The sequence below is a fragment of the Pelophylax lessonae genome (assembly GCF_965119305.1).
Source record: "Pelophylax lessonae genome assembly, chromosome: 2".
Lineage (NCBI taxonomy): Eukaryota > Metazoa > Chordata > Amphibia > Anura > Ranidae > Pelophylax > Pelophylax lessonae.
Window position 1 is genome coordinate 411,048,652 of NC_138769.1, and position 24,480 is coordinate 411,073,131.

At 41.1% G+C, this 24,480-nt stretch overlaps 1 protein-coding gene across 1 annotated transcript; it reads left to right on the top strand.

The window, feature by feature from the left end:
• Window positions 1–207: 207 nt before the first annotated feature.
• LOC309548134 (uncharacterized protein) lies at window positions 208–24,313 on the top strand (the record flags this gene model as incomplete). Its single annotated transcript, XM_082248098.1, has 9 exons — window positions 208–211; window positions 2,201–2,237; window positions 8,368–8,396; window positions 10,977–11,009; window positions 12,335–12,365; window positions 14,753–14,784; window positions 19,894–19,956; window positions 23,290–23,358; window positions 24,294–24,313. 9 exons carry the CDS (start codon window positions 208–210, stop codon window positions 24,311–24,313), a joined length of 318 nt encoding a protein of 105 aa, XP_082104224.1.
• Between the last annotated feature and the right edge of the window lie 167 nt (window positions 24,314–24,480).

A 24,480-nucleotide genomic window follows, 5' to 3' on the forward strand; every position in this document is an offset into this window, starting at 1 on the left:
GAGGAACAGATTACCACTGATGTGGCATGGATGTGGCACGGATGACCACTGACATGGCATGGATGTGGCACGGATAAGCATTGACATTGCATGGATGTGGCACCAATGACCACTGATGTGGCACGGATGAGCACTGACATGGCATGGCTGTGGCACGGATGAGCACTGACGTGGCATGATTGTGGCATGGATGACCACTGACGTGGCATGGGTGAGCACTGACATTGCATGGATGCAGCATGGATGAGCACTGACGGGGCAGTGATGAGCACTGACATGGCATGGATGAGCACTGACATGGCATGGATGTGGAACAGATGAGCACTGGCTTGGCATGTATGATAACTGATATGACATGGATGAGGGACAAGGCTGAGGCTGTTGTGGGGGAATACTCGACCTTAAAGCAAACTTCTGCACTGTGTACACTTGAGCCATAACCATCCTCCATTTAACTCTTGGGTCCCAGTGGCAACGTACACTTTCACTGTAACTTGCATCAGGGAGGGACACAATGAGCCTTGTCCACATACACCCATCCAGCGTATCACTGCTACCTCACTCCCAGCAAAGGTATGAGGTCCCAATGTGCACCCAGGGCAGACTTCATGCATACACTTAATTTCACTTAACTCTTTTGTACCTGTGCACAGGTTGGAGACCTCTGTGGCGCGAGTCTGCTCCCATTGCTATGGGAGACAGACCACTCACAGGGAGAGAGTGCCAACAACAACTCCCTCCTGCAAAAATGCTTTATCACCTGTCTCAGGCACATGCTTAATGACAGGCTTCTTGGTACCCTTCCATTACACTAGGTAACCACTTGTGTCTTCCTGCTGTATTAACTTCTTGTACTGATGTCTTCATACCCCAGAGTACCTTAGTGACCTAAACTGTAGAAAGGTACTGGTTACTTGCATTACACCCCTTTAGTAGCTTCAGATAAGGTGGGAACATAGTTTCAAAAGCTTGACTTGGAAAAGATCCATGGCATTTTCCAGTGCTGGAGTCTTCAAGGACAAGTCCTAGGTCCTGATGACCCTTTACACGACAGCGATAGCAGCAGGCGGCATTCTTTCACTCCTCATTGGTGCAGCATTCCGATTCTCCTACGGGCTCTGAGCCTCTCTGCCTGGAGCTCTCGCTCCAGACTACTGTTCCTCTTTTATATCACAGGATCAGTGGGTCAGACCCAAAGAAAACCTACCAAAGAAATGGGAAATACATTAACCCTTACCCTCCTGTTTGGGTCAGAATCTAACTTTCACAATTTAAATCCACTTACAAGTATGTCAGGGCAAAATAAAAAATAAAAAAAATCAGCTAATTTTCTTTTGTGGACTAACACATTCCCATTTGTGTAACAGAATTGAAAAGCTTGATGTGAGCTCTGCCCACTACAAACGACCAAACATTCTTATTATTTCCATAGCATAGGCACTAACTGTTCTGTAGTGCAAGATAAGAACTGAATGGCTGATAACACAGGAAGTGTGCGCAGTACACAAGACAGTTCTGAAATTCTGGCATGATCAATAGGTTTTTATTTGCACTTATTGAACAGTTATCACAAAATGCTTTAAATGGTTATTTACCAGACCAAAGGAGAGCTACTAAAAGAAAAAAAAAAAAAAAAAACGTCACTGTTAGGGTTTATATACACTACATGGCTTGCTGTTCTTATGGCTGCCAAGCAAGGCCAAATTGCATTAATTTGTAAAGCAAATAATATGTAACAGAATATGAGCAACTTATAAACAATGTTCAAGACTATAAATATGTAAGTAGAGGAACCATTAAATATATTACAGTCCACACTGAAATATATTGTTAACAATCTTACTAAAGTGAACAATTGCCAAGATTACCCTTTACTAATGTTGGCCACAGATGGATCAAAATTTGGACAGGTCAGCAGGGGCTGGCATAATTTTGATTCAGTTTGTGGCTGCCTCTGCTCGTTAAATCCACTTCTGTCAGACTGACAAATTGGAAAAGCTTATTTTGATCAGTGGCTGCAGTCATTGATCAGTATATTCTGTAAACTCCAGATTCACTGCCAGAATACAATGTCCAAGTAGTTTAGGTTTGACACTGAACAGTATAATAATTTGTTTCAAAATAAGAAAAGTTTTCTAATATAAACTACCTGTGTGTCTGTGTTTCCAGTGATCTAATTTTACTTTTTATCTGATTTTAGCTCAAGAAATAGTAAAAACAAGCGAAGATCAAATAAAGTAAGTACATATACATTTACCCAGTGATAAAAATATATATATATATTTTCTAAAGAAACGTAGAAATTTATGTACTTCGTACTTGTTATAATGGCACTTTTGAAAACTGAATACATTTATTTAGCTTTACTCAACACTAATGTTTAGATCAAATATAACTAATAAATTAGCTGCTAGACATAACAGTTAGTGGAAAGTATGACAGCATAGACTGGGTCTGCAATGAAAATTGTCTTTACGAATTAGAAAAGCATTAGCAGAGCTCATTGTAAAGCCTGGTACACACCATTCGTATATTTCCGATCAACCCAGAGGGTTGAACGAAAAAAACCTGTTAGCTCTGGTTGAAGCCGCTGTACTAACGATCGGAACAAGGGGGGGAGGAAGGCGGGACTTTAAATGAAACGCATGGTGGGACTGGCCATGCGATTCCATCCCTAAATTCATATAGAAAAATATGGAGGGGTTGGGACTTTAATTGAGAGAAATGACCATGACAGGGTTATGGAGTAAAATATACATTTATTTCATACATAATGGTATACAAATAGCATAAAGCATAAAATTGCTGTACAAAGTTAGACATATGGTATAAACACAGCTGGAGTAGTATAGAAGAGTACATAATCCCCAGAACAGCCTCAAAGGAACCAACACAACAATTGACAACCCTAGGAGTATTTGAGTAAAGTCGTGACATCCATAAACTGACGCGTTTTGTGGCCTAATGCCGCCACTTCTTCAGAGTAGATGCATGATCCATATCTAAAAGTAGAAAGTATACATGTAAGGTGTTGCAAAGTAGGATGGTAGATGGAAGCTGAAAGGGGGAAGGGAAGGGAGGAATAGCCCCCATAATCCCAGCTTACATGGTAGCCGTGGCGACGACTGGTGATGGAGGCGGAGAGGACCCAGGTGTCTCCCCCGGGAGCTGAGGACGCTATAGGTCCGCGGCAAGAGCAGTAGTCACACACCGGAAAATTTGTGAAATAAAAGGGACTGGAAAATTCTTGATGGTATCATGTATCTATATCAAATAAATAGAGATGAGTAGTAAAAAAGTATATATTGTATGTGAAATCATAATATAATTTACATGATAAGAGTAGGAAAATGGAAGGAATGGAATGTATGTAGAATATGAAATATAATTTATAAAAAAGGGAATATATAAGAAATATCTGCAAAAAATGTATGACTGTGAAGGATATAGTGGAGTCAAAATAAAAATTGAAGAAAATTGGATACTGAAAACAGTGAAAAAAGTGTATGCTGTGCTGAGGGAGTGGAGTCGTAAAGAGCTTAAAGAATGAGTGTCTGGATAAAAAGGAAAAACAGGAAATAGAATGAATAGGGGTGATAGGAAGTTGATAATGACATGGGGGTGGTTACCTCTAATTAAACCAATGTGCCGAAAGAATGACCAAACAATATGAGTGAAGATGCAAAAGTGATATGTGGATAGATGAGAGAATAGGGAGGATAGAGAGGGGAAGAGAACCATACCAGGGATTGGAGTAGAAAAAGGTGTGCCTCCACTCCGCCAGAGCCGTCAAATCTAGAGCGCCCAGCGTCACGTCAGTGCACATACCGAGGGAGCCGCAGGAACGGCAGGCTTACCAAACCGTCCGGCAAGCTCCCTCTATATGCACTGAGGATGTACAACAGCCGTCGGCGTGGTGGCGCCAAAATGACGTCACACGTCAGCGCAGGACGTGGCGCCGATGCGTGGTGGCTCCGCCCACCCGATCCCCCGAGCCTGCGAGAGACCAGGGGGGGGAGGGGGGGCATACAGCAAGCATCGCAGCTCCCGGGAAGATAAACAGGGGTCAGCCCGTCAGCCACCCAGCAGCAGCCAGAGCGTCCATGCCAAGCAACAACAAGGAATAACCAAAGCCAAGGATATCAGACATATATATGATTGTTGGAAAAAAGCAACTTTATATGTAACAGCCTGTGTGCATGACTAGAATACGCAGAGCCCCCCACTGGTCCAGACAACAAGTCTGTGTGACACAGTGTATTTGGGGGACATAGGCCATTGCATACAGTCAGTGCACAATGAAAATGGCTGTATAAACCTGTCAGGCGAGGTCATGTCTCTCCATCCCTAAATCATTTGGAACAAGGGGGGGGGAGGAAGGCGGGACTTTAAATGAAACGCATGGTGGGACTGGCCATGCGATTCCATCCCTAAATTCATATAGAAAAATATGGAGGGGTTGGGACTTTAATTGAGAGACATGACCATGACAGGGTTATGGAGTAAGATATACGTTAGTACAGAGATCCCCCCCCACCAGAACACTCTGATGGGGAGCTGGTTGGATGTTGGTTTTCCAGCATGCTCATCCGACAATGTGCCATACACACAGGCCGATTTTTGTTTTTAAACAGGGCGATGTCGGCTGGCATTCGCCCCGTGTGTTTGGGACTTAAGACACCAAAATAAAAGTGCTGCTATTCAGATCATTGTCATCAAGCAGTGAAATCTCTCAGTAGTAAAGAGTAAATTGGCCATGTAGCCCTACATGTAAGAATCTGATTCAATGATTCTTTATAGAATCAAAATTTGTATGTTTGTATGGTTTTGTATGAAGAGTACCACGTCCCTAAATTTATACAATAAATAATGGGAACAAGATTCCCAAGTGTGCCGTCAGCTAAGACCTAAGGTGCAAAGGCGTGAGCTTAGGCAGGAAAGAAGCGCAAGACAAGGGGGGGAAAAATTGGAGAAGGGAAAGGAAAGAGAGAAAGAGAAAAAGGGGGGGGAAGGGGAAGGAGGGGAAAACAGGGGAAAAAAGAGGGGGGGAAGGGGGGGGGGAAAAGAGAGGGGGGGAAAGGGGGGAAAAGAAAGGCAAGGAAACAGGAAAAGGGGAAGATGGCCCCTGCTAGAAAGGAAAAAATGGAACAACAGTGCAGTGAGAGCAATGTAAAGAGGGCTGATGGGACTTTGTAGGTACCAATAGAACCAAAGACTAAAGATTACAATAAAATCATCGAAAATTTATTCATATAGCATATTAAAAACAAGATGGGTATAACAGAAAATATACATATTATCTAACATACGAATGAGCTGAATGTCTAAGATCATATGTAGAGACACAAGGCAAAGAATTATACAAATATTCCGGTCCAATGAGGAGCATCAAACCAATCCCGACATGTTTCGCGGGCATGGATAGTCCGCTTCTTCAGGGGAATAGAGATATGTTAAATATAAGTTGCCTTGATTAGCCTGTACAATACAATGGTAACAAAAATTAATACATATACAAACATATAAACAAGAGTAAGATAGATAGTGCATGCCAATATGGACCACCCATGTGCATCCAAAAACACCAACCACCGTGAACATGCTCATCACCAATCAGATGTGGCGAGGGTTCCCCCCTAGAAAAACGTCTCCCGAGCGAATGTGGAGGGATAGTAGAGGCGGGAAATGAGAAGGAATGGAAAATAGAATCAAAAAGAGCATATAAACAGCTCCACTGTGCTGGAAAATTATTCTGTACCTTTTGGGGTGTCTCGTTGGAGAAATTTATATACCCATTGGGGGAGGGGAAGAGTATAAATGGAGAGGGCAATTACTGTGCGGCTGGGGCTGGGATTCAGCGTGGGCAGATCTTCTACATAGATAAATAAAAATGAGAAATATATGAGCACTCTATGCCCTACAATGGGAGTGATCTCCAGTGAAGGTATCAACATAAGAAGGCAAATTTACCTGCTGAGTATCAAGTCGTGAAAACTGAATTTAGTGATGGTAAAATGGAGCAGAGTAAGTGAGCATATACATCATTGCGGGGTATACATAGAAATGCCGCATATTAGGGAATAGACCCAGGCTTTAAGGGAATCTATAAGGCATAATACAAGAAGGAAAGTTTGTTAAAAAGATGGTATGCCAAAGCTGTAGAATCCCATCGTGCCGAACATCTTACCCGCAACCCGCCGCCATGCCGGTGAACGCCGTCTCTATAGAATCAGATAATATTATTGGTTCTACAAATTATGTAAAATACATATAACGTTTCATCTTTTCGATTTTCATTCAAGCAAAACCAATGGACTTAATCAAAATGATTTTGACTGGTCTAGATGTAAAATTTTATAGTAGGAAACTAGATAATTTGATATGATTGTTAAGTATGTACTGAATTGAATGATCTTTTGGATTTTCTGATTATACTTCATGAGCGGATAGTAAATCTAATGAAAATACTATTATATATAACATCATTTGGCATATGGCCACCATTAGTTTAGAGAACAGGATAAAATTATTAGCATGGGATGTACTCTCTGTTTTACTATTTTTTGCATGACAACAACATTGTGACACTAACAGCACCAGAATACGCATTTGCAACTGCAACCTCCTGTACTATGAACACTGCTACCTGTCCTGCTGCTACTTCACCCTATTTTACCCAGTCACCCGATTACTCAAGTCAATAGCACACTTCCCATAAGATCATGGGAACATATTTTATGCATGTTATTTACCTGTAAAAGTCTACCTTTTGCAGATATCAAAAAGCCTTGAGACTGCTGCTAGGCACCGCCATCTTGGAGGAGATGCCAACAGCCTATCTGAGCACATATGACAATCATTTAAGCAGTACAGACAGTAATTAGACACGCCAGTAGAACGAAAGAAGAGGATGTCCGCACTCTCATGAACCATGCAATTAAATTTATTCAGAAGATTAATAAAAGCAAACACAATGGTATACAGGCAGGGGGAGGCAAGGTGATGCGTTTCACATGATGAGCATGCTTTGTGAAAACTATCATATTACTTAATGTAATAATTAATTGATTAGACACACCGCCAGAGGGGGAAAGAGCTATAACATGCAAGTAGGGGGCTGTGCATGTTATTAAGCATTTAACCACTCTGCAACCGCTCACAGTAATACTACTGCGGCAGAGTGGTTCGTTATCGTCCAGCCACGTAGTATTAACGTGACTGGACTCCTCCCCTTCTGGGCGGCGCTTGCGCGCCGCCGGAGGCTCGCTCCCGCTGTTTTCATTCACAGCTGGAGTCAGGCCAGGGGAGGAGCAGCGGCGATCGCCGCTGCTCTTACCCGATCGTCGGGGATCGAGTCTGGAGATCCGCCCGCTGTGTGTAAACACAGCGGGCGGATCTCCATAGTGACAGGGAGTGACAGATCGGACTGTTCAGCATAGCTGGACATCCGATCTGTCCATGAATCACATAGTCACCTCCCCCCCTACACGTCAGTAAGCACCAGGCATACATTAACCCCTCCCTCTCCAATAAAATTAACCCCTTCCCTGCCAGTGTCATTTTTACAGTAACAGTGCATATATATAGCACTGATTACTGCAGTAATGTCACTGGTACCCCCAAAAGTGTCAAAAATGTCAGTCAGGGGTCCGGTCTCTCCGCCGCAATGTCGCAGTCCCGCAAAAAAAATCGCAGATCGCCGCCATTACGCGTTAAAAAAAAAACACCAAAAATGACAGAAATCTTTCCCTTTGTTAGTAAACGCAATAACTTTTGCGCAAACCAATCAAAATACGCTTATTGCGATTTTTTTTACCAAACATATGTAGCATAAAACAAATTGGCCAAAAACTTTTAAAAAAATTGGTTTTTACATCTTTTTTGGGGGGAATTTCATATAAAAAAATGTGAAAAATATTGTTATTTTTTCAAAATAAACGCTCTTTTTTTGTTTATAGCGCAAAAAGTAAAAATCGCACAGGTGATCAAATACCACCAAAAGAAAGCTCTGTTTGTGGGAAAAAAAGGACGTAAATTTCGTTTGGGTACGGCGTCGCACGACCGCGCAATTGTCAGTTGAAGTCGCACAGCGCCGAATCGCAAAAAGTGGCCTGGACGGAAGACAGCAAAATCCTCCGGTTGTAAAGTGGTTAAATTACTTGATTTTTCTGGGGTTTTTACCTGCATTTTTTAAGTGGGTGACAGATTCTCTTTAACCAACAGTGCCCTTCAGCTGTCATTCAATAAACAGAAAAGAGGTAGGGGGCACAATAACTTTCATATTAAGTATCTGCAGGTTAATTGTCTGCCAGTTTATTATTTCATTTCATTTATTGCATCTGTTAATCTGAACTCTTTGATTTACAGAAATGACACACTACCCATTGATACTAACTGTAAGTATATCTGATGCAAAACATCGGAGTTCAAAGACTGAGTGTATTCCGATCATATCCATTTTTTTCAGGATACTGTAGAAAAGGGCATCATGATAGTTCCAGAGGCCCACACTATCTGATTGTATATTAATTTACTAAGGTAGCAATAACATGTTACAAAATCAAGAGCCTCTGCTAAATTGCTGTGAGATAGTAGAAGTACATAAATTAACCTTTTGTTTTTAGGCCTCAGTGAATTGTAGTTGCCCCTGTCCAGATTTACCAGGGAGGAATTCAATATGCCAACTTAACATGAAGGTTTCCTTTCTTTATCATGGTCAGGGCTACAAAAAGCTTTAAATATTTTAAGTCAGATAAATATGAAAAATTGTATGTAAATAGTATGCATTCATTTATCTGATCAGCAAGAGTAGCTTTAGACCTGTTCTCAAATTTTGCTCAGTAGTTTTGGCTTCCATGCTTAAAAAAAATAAATTAATTTTAAAATGGTTTATTCAAGAAAAAAATTCAAAAGAGAACACAACTGAGAAATAAAAATAATTATAACAGGACAAACTGAGGAAAAGGCAAAATTAGGTCATGCTGGTATCAGAAACAAAGCACTAGATAAAAAAAAGTCGCGCACACGAAAGAGAAACTAAAATAAATAACACCAACACTCAATGGCTAGGTACAGAAGATAGCAGGGGACGTGCTTAATGCAAACACCCTTATAGTATTTACAAGTGCATCTTCAGAGTAACCCAGAGGCAGAGTGTTACCAGTGAGAGAAAGGGCATTGTATGCCAGTGTATAAACAGAGTCAGGAACGATGGCAGGTGTCAGTGGACTCAACATAATCCCCCCAGCACTGGTGTCAGTGTACACAATGATAACCCCAGCATTGGTGTCAGTGGATGCAATAATAACCCCCAGCAATGGTGTCCGTTAACACAATATTAACCCCCAGCATTGGTGTCAGTGGATGCAATAATAACCCCAAACAATAGCGTCAGTGGATGCAATTATAACCCCTGGCATTGGTGTCAGTGGACGCAATAATAACCTCTAGCATTGATGTCAATGACTGTAATTATAACCGCAGCATTGGTGTCAGTGGATGCAATACCACCCAGCATTTATGCCAGTACTATAAATAATAACAGACATTGGTGGTAAGTGGCAGTGAAAGGTAACTCCCCATCCTTCCCCTGCAATGGTGGTCAGAGGCAGTGAAAAGTAACCCCCAATATCCCCTACATTGGTGGTTATGGCAGTAAAAGTTAACCCTCCATTACTCCCCCACATTGAGGGTCATGAGAAGTTAACCCTCCCACCCCCCTGTATTGGTGGTCATGGCAGTAAAACCTAATCTCCTCCACCTCCGCATTGGTGATTATGGCAGTGAAAGTTAACCCCCCCATATTGGTGGTCATGGTAGTGAAAATCTTAACCCCCATCCCCTCTGTGTTGGCAGTCATGGCAATGAAAGTGTTCAACCCCCCCCCCCCCTTCCTTTTGGTGGTCATGGCAGTAAAAGTGTTAACCCCAAATCCACCCCTGTATTAGTGGTCATGGCACTGAAAGTGTTACCGCTCTGTATTGTTGGTCGTGGCACCCTTGCCCCATTGTTAATCACTTACCTATTACACGCAGCTTTCTTTCCCTCTCCCCAGGCCAGGACTTCACTTAATGTGGGCAGAGATAACTCCACCCAGAGTACAGTCTCTCTTTCTGTGCTGGATCACAGTAAACGTGCCTGGCACCCCACTGCCACTCTGCAATTTGCTGGTGCCTGATAGCTCACAGGCTGTGTGTTGGGCACCAGGGATATAAAGTGTTTATAAACCGAAAAATCAAAAATAAATATGCTGCATCCTTTATGCCCCATTCAAACTTGCGAATGGGACTGTTACATGTGAGACACCCAACGCGGGTTCACAGCATTTAGCTGACAGCTCCCACAGCTAATCATGGCCATATGCCTGTAATCACTCATGGAGCTATTAACTTTTATGAATGGCCCTGGACACAGACTGTAATCAATACAGTCAATGCATTTAATCAAAAATGGCTCCATTTGCAAATGTGAATAGCGCTTTACCCATAATAAAGCAACAATGGCAACTTCTGGCATCAATTTAAAACTAAAAAAGTGGAAAGGTGCACATGGGCAGGGCAATATATAAAGTAATACAAAAGTTCCCCAGCACATCTTTCAGGTAGCCAGCAAAAAAGAAATCTTATTTATGATATGGAGAGACAAGAAAAATACAGTATGTATAAAATTTATATAATGCATAGCTAAAACCAGGTTACTGTATATTCCTTGACAGAAAAGTATACAACCATGATTCATTTCTAAAATCAGATAAACGATGTCTATGGTTTACAACAGAAACCTTTTTAACAAAGACATTGTCTAACTGAAAGTGAGCCTGTGTCAATGTTGTACGTGAACTTTACGATTTGATTTTACAGATTTTATTTGCTATACTTTGTTTTTTAAAGCTTAGGTTTACAACTAGGCAAATTAACCCTTTCTATTCTTTTTGTTGCACATATGGATTTGAAATATTTACCTGCATTGCCTTTTAGGTAACACAGAACCCAACTATTTGAATGACAGAAGTAAGTAGATATTAAATATTTATGAATGTTATGTTTTCTGCTTGCACTCACAACGCACCTAAACTATGACAACTTGCAGTGGACCGTGTGCTGACATTATTCGTGTTGAGAACGTCACTGTTTTAAATTCACTTTCTGAAGTATCATGGATATTTAGTGGACTCTTATTTGAAGAAGCATCCAAATATTTATTAAACTGCAAGTTTCAAATCATAGGTCCCTTCAGATTTTTAGGGTCCTGATGCCAAACCCTCAAATCATACCAATTTACCCAGTAAATAAATTGATTAAAGAGCCTGGGAGAAGGTTAAGAGTACTGGTACTAACATCCCAAATTAACGTTATACAAGAAAAAGAGAGGAGATACATTCCCCAATTAGCATATCTCCCCATAGTGGCAGGATGGGATTTTCTAGGTACCTAAATTACATTAGATTTTCTAGGTACCTAAATTGTAATTTAGGTACCTAGAAAATTCCGCCCTGCCCCTATGGGGAGATATGCTAATTGAGCAAAATATCTCCTCTCTTTTTCTTGTTTACAGATTACCCAGTAGGCATGTCCTGGAATTACCCGTCTGTACCAGCACAACTTTCTCCAAAAGGACCTTACCAGTCACTCAATCTCTCCCCAAGCAGTCTTGTCCTGTCTGCTAGCTCCCTTGTTCTCTCCCTGAACCCAATACCAACTCCCCGTTGCACAAAACACCCAGCAGCTCATATTCTCTATTTTTCTTCCTGCTTTTCTCCGCTGCACTTCATAGCACCCTGCTCCATTCCTATCATTAACTCACACCTCCCAAGCTCCCCCATTAAACTCCAACTTCAAGACTCTTCCCACCGACACCATGCTCTCAAAATCTCACAGCATCCCATTTCCCTCTCCTTACATAACCATTTCTCCACCTCCTGATCTAATACCCACTCTTATACTCCCACCCAGTATGCTGTGAGCTTTTGAGAGGGTGGTGTTGTTGAAAAAGTCTTGAAGTCTTGACTATTTTGATGAGCATTGCTTGTTTTTATGTTTATAAGTAGATACTTGCTTGTTTTTATAAATAAATGGGTATTTGGGATAATGTGCTAAGCTTGGGCGCCCTCTCTCTCGCCCCGTTTTTTTCTGGCATTTTATTGGGACTCTACCCAATCCTGAGAGGGCTGCAAGGCATGGTGCGTCTACTTCTACAGCCAAGAATTGGATGTGTAGAAAGATACTGTGCTAGACCACCACACTCATGCGCAGGAGGTGTACTGTTTAGTTGTACAGTTGATTTTGGATGGATAGATATTCTGTGCACAGAATATATAATGACTTTTTGTTTCCAGGGTTCAGCTCAGATTCCAGTAGAGGTTATATGTAAGTCAAAATTTTCTACATTTATTTTAGACACATTTACATTTCTTCTACAATTTATTAGCCTATTTATGAGCGACATTGTACACAATTAATATCACAGCTGGGAAATTTAAAGATGCAATCCTTCTTCAGGAAAGTGGTTTCCCCAAACAGTGCCCCAGCACACTCTTTGGGGGAGACTCCAAGTTTGTTATGTCCATACAAAAGAATGATAAAAGCAGAAGTTTATAATGTAACAATAACAGACAAACCTGTTGACAGTGATGTTGGGTTAAGAAAGGATACAAGTAAAATCAAAAGCTTACAGTAGACAGCACAGTTAGCTTCACTTTACAATGTACAAAAATAATTATAAAGAAAGTACCAACAACAATTTTTGCACTCTAGAAAAACATGCAATTCTTATTTGCAGCATAGTACCAGTAAAAATATCACAAAGGAAAGCTCATAATATTATAGAAGTCCCCTAGTGGACTGTTCATAAAAATGCCACTTCATGAAGTGTCTCCCTGCAGGGAGTTTTCCCCTTGCTAGGTCACCCCCCAAGATTGCAGGGAGGTGTGGGTTTAAAAGTACACTTTCCAAGGCTACCATACTAACTGGAAATTTTCAGAAACACATTTTATTATTTAGATGATTCTCTGGTTTACATAAATATTGGAGAGTCTGGTACAGTATATACTCTACCATAGCGATCGGTAGGTCTGGTTTACACCATTGTTTCACAATTGCCTACTTAGCTGCTGAAATGACAAACTGAAAAAAATTATGGTGGAATTGTAATAGCCAGATCAGGTAAATATTAAACAATGCAGACCACAGGGTAACGCATTTTGTTTCCCAAACACTGTTAGTAGGAAGCTTTCAATCTCTTTCCAATATGTGGATGATACCAGACAGTCCCAAGAAATATGCTTATGAATGCCAACCTATGGACGATTCCTAAAACAGTCTGGTGAGAGGGAAGGGAAGCTGTTATTCAGTCTGGCAGAGGTATAATACTTATTACTTAAGAGCTTATAGGCGCTTTCCTTAATATTCACATTTTGTTAAATACCTGAATTTATAGTCAAAATTTTGTTCCAAGTCACCGCTGAAGGGAAAGGACTTAGCTGTTTATTCCCTCTGTTGGTATAATTAGGAAGGCCAGAGTTTAACAGATGTTGCATATGTGTATAGTGTGCTACATGCATACTATAACATAGATTCAAATAGCTGTAAGGAAAAATCAGGGGTTTCACCACAATGAGGAGATATAAAAATTCCTAAAAGATTATCAAAACAGTTCCTCCCTGAACTCCCCTCTGTTATATAGTAATTGGAAAAAAGGCACCACTTAGCCACCTTCATCAGTAATTCAATCAATATTCAATTAAATTCAATCAAATATGAGAGTTGAAACGATGGGTTGGGAAAACACATTTTTAAAATCAGAAATTCAATAACAGAGAACCTAACCAAATGTGGTTTTATGCTGAATGAAGGTAGACACCAAGAGAACATAGAGACAAAAACAGATTGGTAGCATTTTCCAAGCAATTAGAAAAGAATGAAGACTTTTAAAAGCTACTTAAAATCGATGTATTGCCAAACTTTTTTTATTCCATTTCAATAGAGTAGGGTCCCATTGGGGAGATTTTCCTTTAAGTCCTGCTTTGTAGACCCAACCAGTGAGGCACATGCCCTCTTTAAACAGTTGCCCGTGTAACAAGGGTCTGTGTTGGGAGATTTTCCCTCTATTTTTTGTCAAAATTTAGGATTTCCCTTACTTTGAATCATGGTGACAATGCCCCCTGCCAATAGGAAATTTGCGTGGCAAGTCTCTAGCAAGAGCAAAGTTGCAGTGGTGAGTCTACAGCAAGAGCTCCGCAAGTCTACAGCATGAAAATTCAGCCACAGTGACCCCTGAGAGATACCGATCTGCCAGCAGATCTGCTAATGTGGAATTGCATATATCTTTAATTTGTACATATGGGAGTGGCATATTCAATAATATTTGTAAAAGGAATTATGCTATGTGACATAATTTTACCCTTACATGAGCAATATTTGAAATATCAGCAATATCGGCCAGTTCCGGGGCCGATACAGATATATCGGCAAAAGTCAATATAGGCCTTCAATATATCGGCCTTGCTGATAATTGGTCAATCCCTATTTTGAATACAGCAGACAGGCAGTCATTCAGTTGTGTGTAAATTTCAGCATGAGCTATTTAGCTTTGTAAACATTTATTACTCGCAAAATAGCTAAACCCAGACTGGAAAGTGTAAAAATAAGTCTAAAGCTTCACCAGCTGACTGGAATTGTAACTATAAAATACTCATAGGTGTGCAACTATTTCAGTGAATTATAATTGCCAAGCTCAGCATTTTCTTTCTTTTTAGTGTCCCTATAGCATCTGATTACTACAACTTTGGTAAGAAACTTTTTTGTACCTGTAAAGCCATCACACAACATAAAATAACATGTTATGCTTACTGTATTATTTATCAGTGTATCATTGGAATTTACATTTGGAGTTTTTAGCTGTCAGCCTTTGTTTGTATGTGCAAACCATAACTACTGTATGTAAAGCTACCAGGAATAGTCTTCTAGCAGTTCCTTGTGAAAGCTATATATATGTAAATTATGTGTATAGAAAGATCATAGAGGACCAAACCTGTTGCAAATCAGCCTACACTCAGTGACCATCCCAGTCTGCACATGTGTAAGTTGTAGGATGATAGACCAAATATGCTGTCACATGGCTATAGTGTATGCTATGTACAATCCTGCAAAGCGATGAACTACAAGTTTAACTTGTTAAAATGACTGCACGCAGCCCTCTATACTGTGTTTGTTGAGCTTTTAGTACTGTGAACTCTATTTTTAAATGCATAATGGCCATCAGCTCAAATTACTGGACTGTCCTAGTACATCTAAATTTGCTAATGCAACCAAAGTCAAAACACTGTACTTGTTCACTTAATACTTCACTGGCTTGAATCATCTCAAAAGGAATTCCCCCTTAAAACATATCTAAGCTCCAAAATATAAATGTATTTTGTTTCAGATTACAACTCCTTAGATAAGGTGTCCGCCTTTGCTTTCTTTTTTTTTTTTTTATTGGTTTTCCTTTATTTTCTGTTAACCCTTTGAATAGCACACTGCCTGTCACTGGGTGGCTACGCTCACTCACTCCACTGTATCTATGGAGGGAGCCATGGTATTCACCATGGTTGAACTTCAAGCTAGAGATGGGCTCAGGCGTGTTCGGATCGTAGTCCCAACCCACCTGAGCAATCCCGCCAGGAAGCCATCATTGCACACCTCCAATCATAGGCAGCGTGTGTATATGTAGCTGCGTGCAAGGAAATGCCTCACTTCCTATGATTGCCAGTGTGCAGTGAGAGCTTCCTGGCGGGATTGCTCAGGTGGGTTGGGATTATGATCCAAACACGCCTGAGCCCATCCTACTTCAAACATGTCTTCCTCTCTTCATCTCCATTACATGGGGGGTGGGGGGATTAGTAGCTTGCAAAAGGGGCATAGCATTTTTGGGCAGTTCAACATAAAGGAAGTAACACATCTTCTCACAAGATCAACAGGTATTTTCTGCATTTGCTGAATATGTCCTTAGCCTGAAATTTAAAAAAAAATACAGCCACAATGGTTGGGCAAATCTGCCCGGGTTCATTTTAACAATAGTTCAGTCAATGTTCAAAATTCAGCATATTTGAATTTAGGGGTGAATCTCATTGAACTTTCTGGGGGCCATTCTTATTACAATTATGGACATTCTTTAGGAATAAAAGGCAAATTACTGTTAAAAAGGCATGGGAACCTGGGAACTCCCTTCAGAAAAATGTACCAATGCAAACAATTATTTTACCATACCGTGGGTAGAGATTCTTTTCACGTGGCTTCAAAGGCAACATTAAACTTCAGAATGAACTAAATAACATTCTTAGGCATCCTTAAAGCTGTTCATGGTGTTACAGAACAATATGATTTTTACAAGCAGTGTCAGTAATAGCGAATGAAACAAAGCACAAATAGACTGGTATCAATGGTTATTGCACAAGCCAGAAGAAACCTCTGACTTGTGTGTTAGTAATGAACCACTAGAGAGAAGTAAACTATAACACAAGAAGGCCAAAGAACATAAGCATAATGCACAAGTTCATAAAAAGAGTGACAGTCCTTCCAATCCTCAAGCCAGATGGACAAAAGACAGCTGCAGTGGTTGAACCAATGGATACTGGTTCTGGAAGACCAGGGACATAGCCTCTGTGTGGCAGGTAAGGAAGCAAAAGGAGCTCCAATAAGTAGTAAAACCGAGATTTTTATTGAAAACAAATGGCATCCACTTATATGTACATGTGCACCTTGGGAAGCTGCTCGGATAGCGGTGGTCAGAAAATCTGCCTCCCCATTTGTGCCCAGTCAAGGGGAAGGAGAAAGAAAAAAGCCCTGGGAGTCAAATCAAAGAAGGACAGTGACACACGCTGCAGATAACATCCCTCAGGCCACGCAGGCACCACAAGCACCAAGTGGCCTGCTGAACAATCTCCCCACAACTTTGGAATCACAGAAGGTGTTCAGCCGCCTCCTTGGCAATGCGTTTCAAGGCCCTGCCTATTTTTCAAGCCAACTTAGTCTTAGTGACCTAGTGATACTGGCAGCATATAGTTGGCTGTCTGATGTTTTTTCTCTTTTAAAAGTAATTTGACTTACATACAGCAACACCCCAATCTGATAAATTTCAGTTTGAAAAAAGTTTTATTTTATTTTTTTTCTGGGTAGCTTTAGCAGTGATGCAGACCTGATCTTACCAGAAAATTGGTCAGTAATTCGCAAGCAGTTGGCCAACAGCAGGACAATTTTACTGAGCAAGATTAGGCCTAAATTTACTAGAGACAAAAAGCACAGGCTGGGATTTTACTACATGAATTAAAATATAGTTAGTCAGGTTGAAAAAAGACGCAAGTCCATCCGGTTCAACCATAAAAAAAAAAAAAAAACAGTATTGAAAACCTTACCATACAATCCCATATACACAATCCTATACCCGCTGTTGATCCAGAGGAAGGTGAAAATAAACCTTAGCAAAGCATGATCCAAAATGCTGCAGAGTAGAGTGCCTTGAAAAAGTATTCATACCCCTTGACATTTTCCACGTTTTGTCATGTTACAACCAAAATGTAAATTTAATTTATTGGAATTTTATGTGATAGACCAACACAAAGTGGCACATAATTGTAAAGTGGAAGAAAAATGATAAATGGTTTCACATTGTTTTGCAAATACATATCTGAAAAGTGTGGTCAGGGCCGGTGCTTCCACTAGGCAAACTAGGCAGCCGCCTAGGGCTCATTGCCACCTAGGGGCGCAGCCACGAGTCAGCACTCACGCTCCATCATGAATGATCCTTGTGAGCTGAGGAAAGGGGGGCAGTGGGGGAGGAAGAAGGGACAGAGGAAGATGCCAGGTGTCTGGGGCAGTGGCAGAACTACCAGGCCCTGGCTTTCCACCATTGTTGGGGGAGCCCTAAGGGGCAGGAAAGGAGCCCACCAGAGTGCTAGCTGCATAATGATCATCTTCGTCTGGAGCTGAGCAACCTAATCCCTGGGCGGGAAGTGACTCTCTAATCTGAGCTGGTGGGCAACCGTTCATTTCCCTGGGTCGGTATTAAGCAGGGAGTGGAGGAGAGCTGAACCTGAGCCGGAGCTTGGCACTGGAGGGCGGCACCTTTACTGGAGCAGAAGTGACGAGGCAATGGAATGGTCTGAGGATGTTGGTGATGAAGGAGGTGCGGAGCTCTCCGACTGCTGCTTCTCCCTCCACCAGGAGCCGGTTGGAGCTGTGGTGAGCACTGTGGTCCAGGAGAGGAGCATCCTGGGAGAAGGAATAAGCAGGATCATGGTGAAGGAGGGCAGAGTGCAGGCCACTCTCTTCATGCTGCCCAGTGAGTGTCCCCAGAACAGGGAATCAGGGTCCCTGGGTGTGACATGGAGTATCCCTGGTGTGAAAGAATTGCGGTCACCAGGTATGCCATGGGGAATCTGAGTCACCAGGTGTGACATGGGGGAGAGGGGTCACAAGTGTAACAGGGGTTTGGGGTCACCAGGTGTGCCATGAGGAATTGGGATCCATGGGTGTGCCATGGGGGATTGAGGTCCCCAGGTGTGACATGGAGGAACATCAGGGTCCCCAGGTGTGACATGGAGGAACATCAGGGTCCCCAGGTGTGACATGGAGGAACATCAGAGTCTCCAGGTATGACATCTGGGTCTCCGGGACCCCTGATGTGACATAGAGGAACATTGGGATCACTGGGTATGACAGCATTACATGGAGGAACCATCAGATCAGGGTCACTGGATATGACATAGAGCAGTTTTTAACTCCTTCCCTTTTTATTTATTTATTTTTTGGGGGGGCGCAAGTAGCTGATCTTGCCTAGGGCGTAAAAAAGTCTAGCACCAGCCCTGAGTGTGGTGTGCATTTGTATTCACCCCCCTTTACTCTGATACCCCTAACTAAAATCTAGTGGAACCAATTGCCATCAGAAGTTACCTAATTAGCAAATAGAGTTCACCTGTGTGTAAATTAAGTCTCAGTATAAATACAGCTGTTCTGTGAAGCCCTCTGAGGTTTGTCAGAGAACCTTAGTGAACAAACAGTATCATTAAGGCCAAGGAACACACCAAACAGGTCAGGGATAAAGTTATGGAGAAGTTTAAAGCAGGGTTAAGTTATAAAAAAATATCCCAAGCTCTCAACATCTCACAGAGCACTGTTCAATCCATCATCTGAAAATGGAAAGAGTATGGAATAACTGCAAACCTACCAAGACATGGCCGTCCACCTAAACTGACAGGCTGGGCAAGGAGAGCAATAATCAAAGAAGCAGTCAAGATGCCCATGGTAACTCTGGAAGAACTCTGCAGAGATCCACAGCTCAGGTGGGAGAATCTGTCCACAGGACAACTATTAGTCGTGCACCCCAAAAATCTGCCCTTTATGGAAGAGTGGCAAGAAGAAAGCCATTGCTGAAATAAAGCCATAAGAAGACCCGTTTGCAGTTTGCGAGAAGCCATGTGGGGGACACAGCAAACATCTGGAAGAAAGTGCTCTGGTCAGATGAGGCCAAAATTGAACTTTTTGGCATAAAAGCAAAACACTGTGTCTAGCAAACTAACACTGCATATCACCATGAACACACCATCCTCACCAGGTAACAAAATGGTGGCAGCATCATTTGGTGGGGATGCTTTTCTTCAGCAGTGACAGGAAAGCTGGTCAGAGTTGTTGGGAAAATGGATGGAGCCAAATACAGGGCAATCTTAGAAGAAAACCTGTTAGAGTCTGGAAAGAATGGAGACTGGGACAGCACGCTTTAAGCAGTTGTTCAGGAGTCAGACATGTTTACAAGATTCCAACTGCCAGTTTGGGGATACTTTTATTGTCAGAACTTATAATTTATTATGAATCCTTAACATTATGCTTAATTTCTAAAGCCTTTTCGTGACTTCTCTCATAGATTTCAACACAACGCCTACATATGGAAATGTCTTTAATTCTAAAAATCAGTGTGCTGAAGCAGGTAAGAACCAGCTATGTAAATATTGATTCTGTGTGAAAAATATATACAGGTACTGTATGAAATGTAAACATTTTCAAAACACCACTGTAGGATATGTAAAAAAAACTATTAACAAAATAGGATTTTTGTACTGACTGTAAAATCTATTTTTTGTTGGAAAACAGAAAGTCTTTAACCTTTGGGTTATACTGTCCCACCTACATGAAAACTGTACACTGGAAAACTGTAAGCTCGCCTATGATAACCCACCATACTACCAGATTGCCCCAGTCTTGTAGTAAAGCAGTACCAAGAGCATTGGATTATGTTCTGCATGCGCCACCTGGGATGGTGGAACAACAAGCCAGTGCACCCTTACAGGGCTTATCCAGGATCCCAAATTAAGAATTAGTCTTTCCAAAGGAAGCAGTGGCTGGGAAAAAATCTCAACAGTCCAAACCAAATTCAGACAAGGGAGGTAAAATTCCTTTTGGCCAACTGGAACCAGACAAAGTGATAAAAGAATAATGTCCTGGTCAAAAGGCAGAAAGGAAGTCCTGTTTCCCAACACAAACATGTCCCTATGCTGAACCAAAAAAGAGTCCTTGCAAAATAAAATCTCCAGACCAGACACTCATAGAGGTGACAACTACAAGTAAAAACACCTTGTGGGTAAGTGCAGAAAGAACCAAATTTTGATCCCATAAAGTTACAGGATAATGAATGGGGGGGGGGGGGGGGCTAAACAAGTGTGTTGGAGAGTGAGAGGCCAAAAGTCTTTAAAATAAAATAAAAATATAAATAAAAAATGAGAAAAACCTTACTCTTTATAGTGCTGAGAGCCAGATGCTGGTCCAGACCTATCTATTGAGAGAAGAGAATTATTTTCACTGAAAAACTCCTGGGGTAAAAGCCACAAGGCTCACACCAAGTAAGCCTTCTGATGGCAGACCTTGGAAAAGTGGACTTACTAGCTTATACCTTCATAAGAATCACAGGCTCAAAAATGGCTCTGTTCCCCAGAAGCTAGGCTTCAACAGACATGCCATTAAAGCAAGTGATCGGCAAACTGCATGACAAATTGGTATGTGGGACAGAAGATCATGATGATCCTGTAGTGCCAATGAAGTGCCTGCAAGGAGTCTTACAAGGTAAATGCCTCACATCTGTCTGGGCCAGTGTGGAACAGTGAGGATGACCGGAAGCCCCTGGAACTGTTCTACCACAGGAAGTCGGCAATAATTGATCGAGTAGATCCAAAACAGCTTAATAGATCTGCTGATGATCTCAGACTGCAGATATTGGCACTGTTAGAAGGTGAGCTTCAAACAACCCCAGAACAGTTAGTAGAATGTAAGCTGGGGACACCTAACACAGCAGGACCATCCCACATCTTGTGTCTAGAATCAATAGTGACTGTGTGGTGGTATAGCAGCATATAGACTCAGGGTAGGGCCTCAAGTACTCACAAATCCCAGACAGCTGGTAGCAGGTGTAAATAAAAAACTATCAGCGCAAACCTGATTCGTGATGTAAAAACACAAAAAACAAAATAAATCACTGTGCGTGAGATATGTACTAAATAGTGCATAAATATGAATCATCAATGTGCATAAAGAAATAAACGGCAGCATACGCCAATCGTGTTCACACCTCACAATAAACTCATATAAATACAAAAACGTGATGCGCCAGAAGTGCACCAAATACTCTTATGGTGATGATATACTATAATAATAATACTAATAAAATAAATGAAGTCCACATAAACAATCCACTGTGATCGTGCTCAAATCCAATGAAATGTGTATAAGTGTCCAAATCAAGAATTCAATCTCGTGGGAAATAAACACCAGTATGTGAAATCCCTCCACCTGATAGATTGGCCTCTCACCTCAATGTGGGACCCAAACGGGCCAGCATAAGCATGTATGAGGGTATTGGACTCCTAGGATGACTCTCCAGCCTCTCACCTCCGGAGGTCACGGGACATGTGATTGAAAAATATAAAGGCAAAATCTAGTGCTCTCCGCTTGTAAAATTGTTAGGCTTTATTAAAGTGAATTGAAATCGACTCACATGTTAAGGGCACTCAGCTGGAGGGATTTCACATACTGGTGTTTATTTACCACGAGATTGAATTCTTGATTTGGATACTTGGACACTTATACACATTTCATTGGATTTGAGCACGATCACAGTGGATTGTTTATGTGGACTTCATTTATTTTATTAGTATTATTATTATAGTATATCATCACCATAAGAGTATTTGGTGCACTTCTGGGGCATCACGTTTTTGTATTTATATTTAGCTGGTAGCAGGTGAAGGTCAGATGGCCAGGGGTGAGCAAAGTCACTGCAGGCAGGCAGGCAGCAGGAAAGATCCACATTGCTCTTTTCAAGCAGAACAATGTTACCTTGATGTATGGTGGGAAAGAGAACATACAGTGCACGCTCATCACTTGAACCAGTGGATTACATCAGCATTCAGTCCCACTCCTTCTGTGGCAAAAAAAAGCTGCAATAAGAGAAAAAGATGTCCATAGACTTATGTATTTGCAGTAGCTCCAGGTGCTTAGCCTGACTGGCCTAGTCCATATGTGAGTCTTCAGAGACAGGGAAAGCGCTGAGGCAATGTCAAAGGCTCTGTGAAGCGCTCTGCAACCAATCTTTACCATAACAAAGTACACAGGAAAATGCAATTAAAGAGACAAATCTCCAACAGCAATGTAGATAAGAGCCTAGGTTGAAGAAAAAGAACAAACAAGAAAAGAGGTGCTAACAAAGAAGTTAGTCCTGACACCGCAGAGCTGCAGAAAAAGATGTCCACCCTCGTAGGACACTAGAAAAAAAAAAAAGCATAACACAAAACTCAAAGGCTCCCTCAACACTGATACAAATTCAGTATGTGTATGTTTACTGATCTACATGCCAAAGGCTTTGCCTCTGTATTTAACCAACCCGGTGACTGCTCTACTAGTCCTTGAGTTACCTTTAATGCTGCCTGGATCACCTACCTGCTGTCTGGACAAAGGCTTTCAAATTGGTTTACTGTTTTCAGCCTGGAGCTGGAAAGGGTGACATGATGCATTGCTGAACCAGAAAATAGGGGTTTTAACCTGCCAGGCTTTGCAGTGTGCTAATCACAAAACTGGCCTTTAAAGAACTGCAAATCCTTTGGCAGGTAAAACATATACTGTTTCTATTTAAACTGCATACTTCCATTTGGGGCTTAAAAATCTTTATAGAGTTGGTAATAAAGTTTACTAACTAAAAAACCAACTGAAGGCAAATGTAATGTGGCTCTCTTTTATTAATCTTTCTAAATCCAATTACATTTGTTCCCTTAAGAATATGAAACAGTTACAGATTACCAGAATATCTGGACAGGACCTGTGGACATAAAAAGTAAACAAACAGGTATGTCGTTATTTTCAATCTACACTATAGCCCTTAGAGGAAATACCTTATTAATACACTGCAAGAAACTGTAGTTGGGGAAAGAGGTATGCTAGGGCATTTGGATGTTGCAGCCTTGCATGATAATATATCACATGATCTGGGAGTGCAAACACTTTCTGAGTTTGAGACAAAGTCATATTCCTGCACACACAATGTTTGTGTTGGACTTATTTCAGTTTACAATGAAGCATAATTCTTTCCCTTCAAAGGTGACATCTATAGACAGGTAGAATGGACTGCAATGGGCAAGTTTTGTGCATCAACTTACACAAACCTCTCTCTAGTGTATAGTGAGAGAAAACCCTATAGATGTATTCCATAAGATCTGGAAAAATATATTCCACATTTCATTGTAGTCCCGCTCCATCGATGATGTTGTCATATTATGGGATGGAAAGGGAGCTGGATTTATGGAGTTGGTGACAAAACTGAACTCCATTTGCATGTATTTTACGAGTGTGTACTCCTCCTTTTGCCTATGATGAGCTCACAAACAAACAGTTGGCGATCTCCGTCTTCGGAGGACGCTGCAGCTTTCTATAAAGCCTAAACTCTATTTGACCATTTAGGTCAAATAAAGGAGTCTTTCAAAAATGTAAAATGTGTAGTATGAATAAGCCATTAAGGTTGGCCAACAATTGGCTCTTAAGTCTACAAATTAGTGGGCCTGGGCCAAAACATTTTACAACCGCTGTTCACAATTTTCAAAAACGTGTTTGTCACAAATATACAGTCAGTAATTGGAGCTACATTCATGCTAAGCTGATATGACAAAACTGTGTTTCTATACAGTTTAAAAATGTTCCATGAAAGTATAGGACTTGGTATTTCTATAATTGCATGACTCGTTATTTGGTTGGGCTGAGTTAAACAGTCTTTTTTTGTATTTATAGGTTGTAGCGGGAAAAGATGATCTTCGGAGAAGAATGTCAGATTTTCTGGAAAAAAAAAAAAAGAATTGTTTTGAGTATATTTTTATACTCTCGTATATATGTATAACTACAGATAGTGTATTGTTTGATGTTAAAAAAAAATAAAAACATACTGTACATACAAAAATGGCTTAATAATAAAATTCAA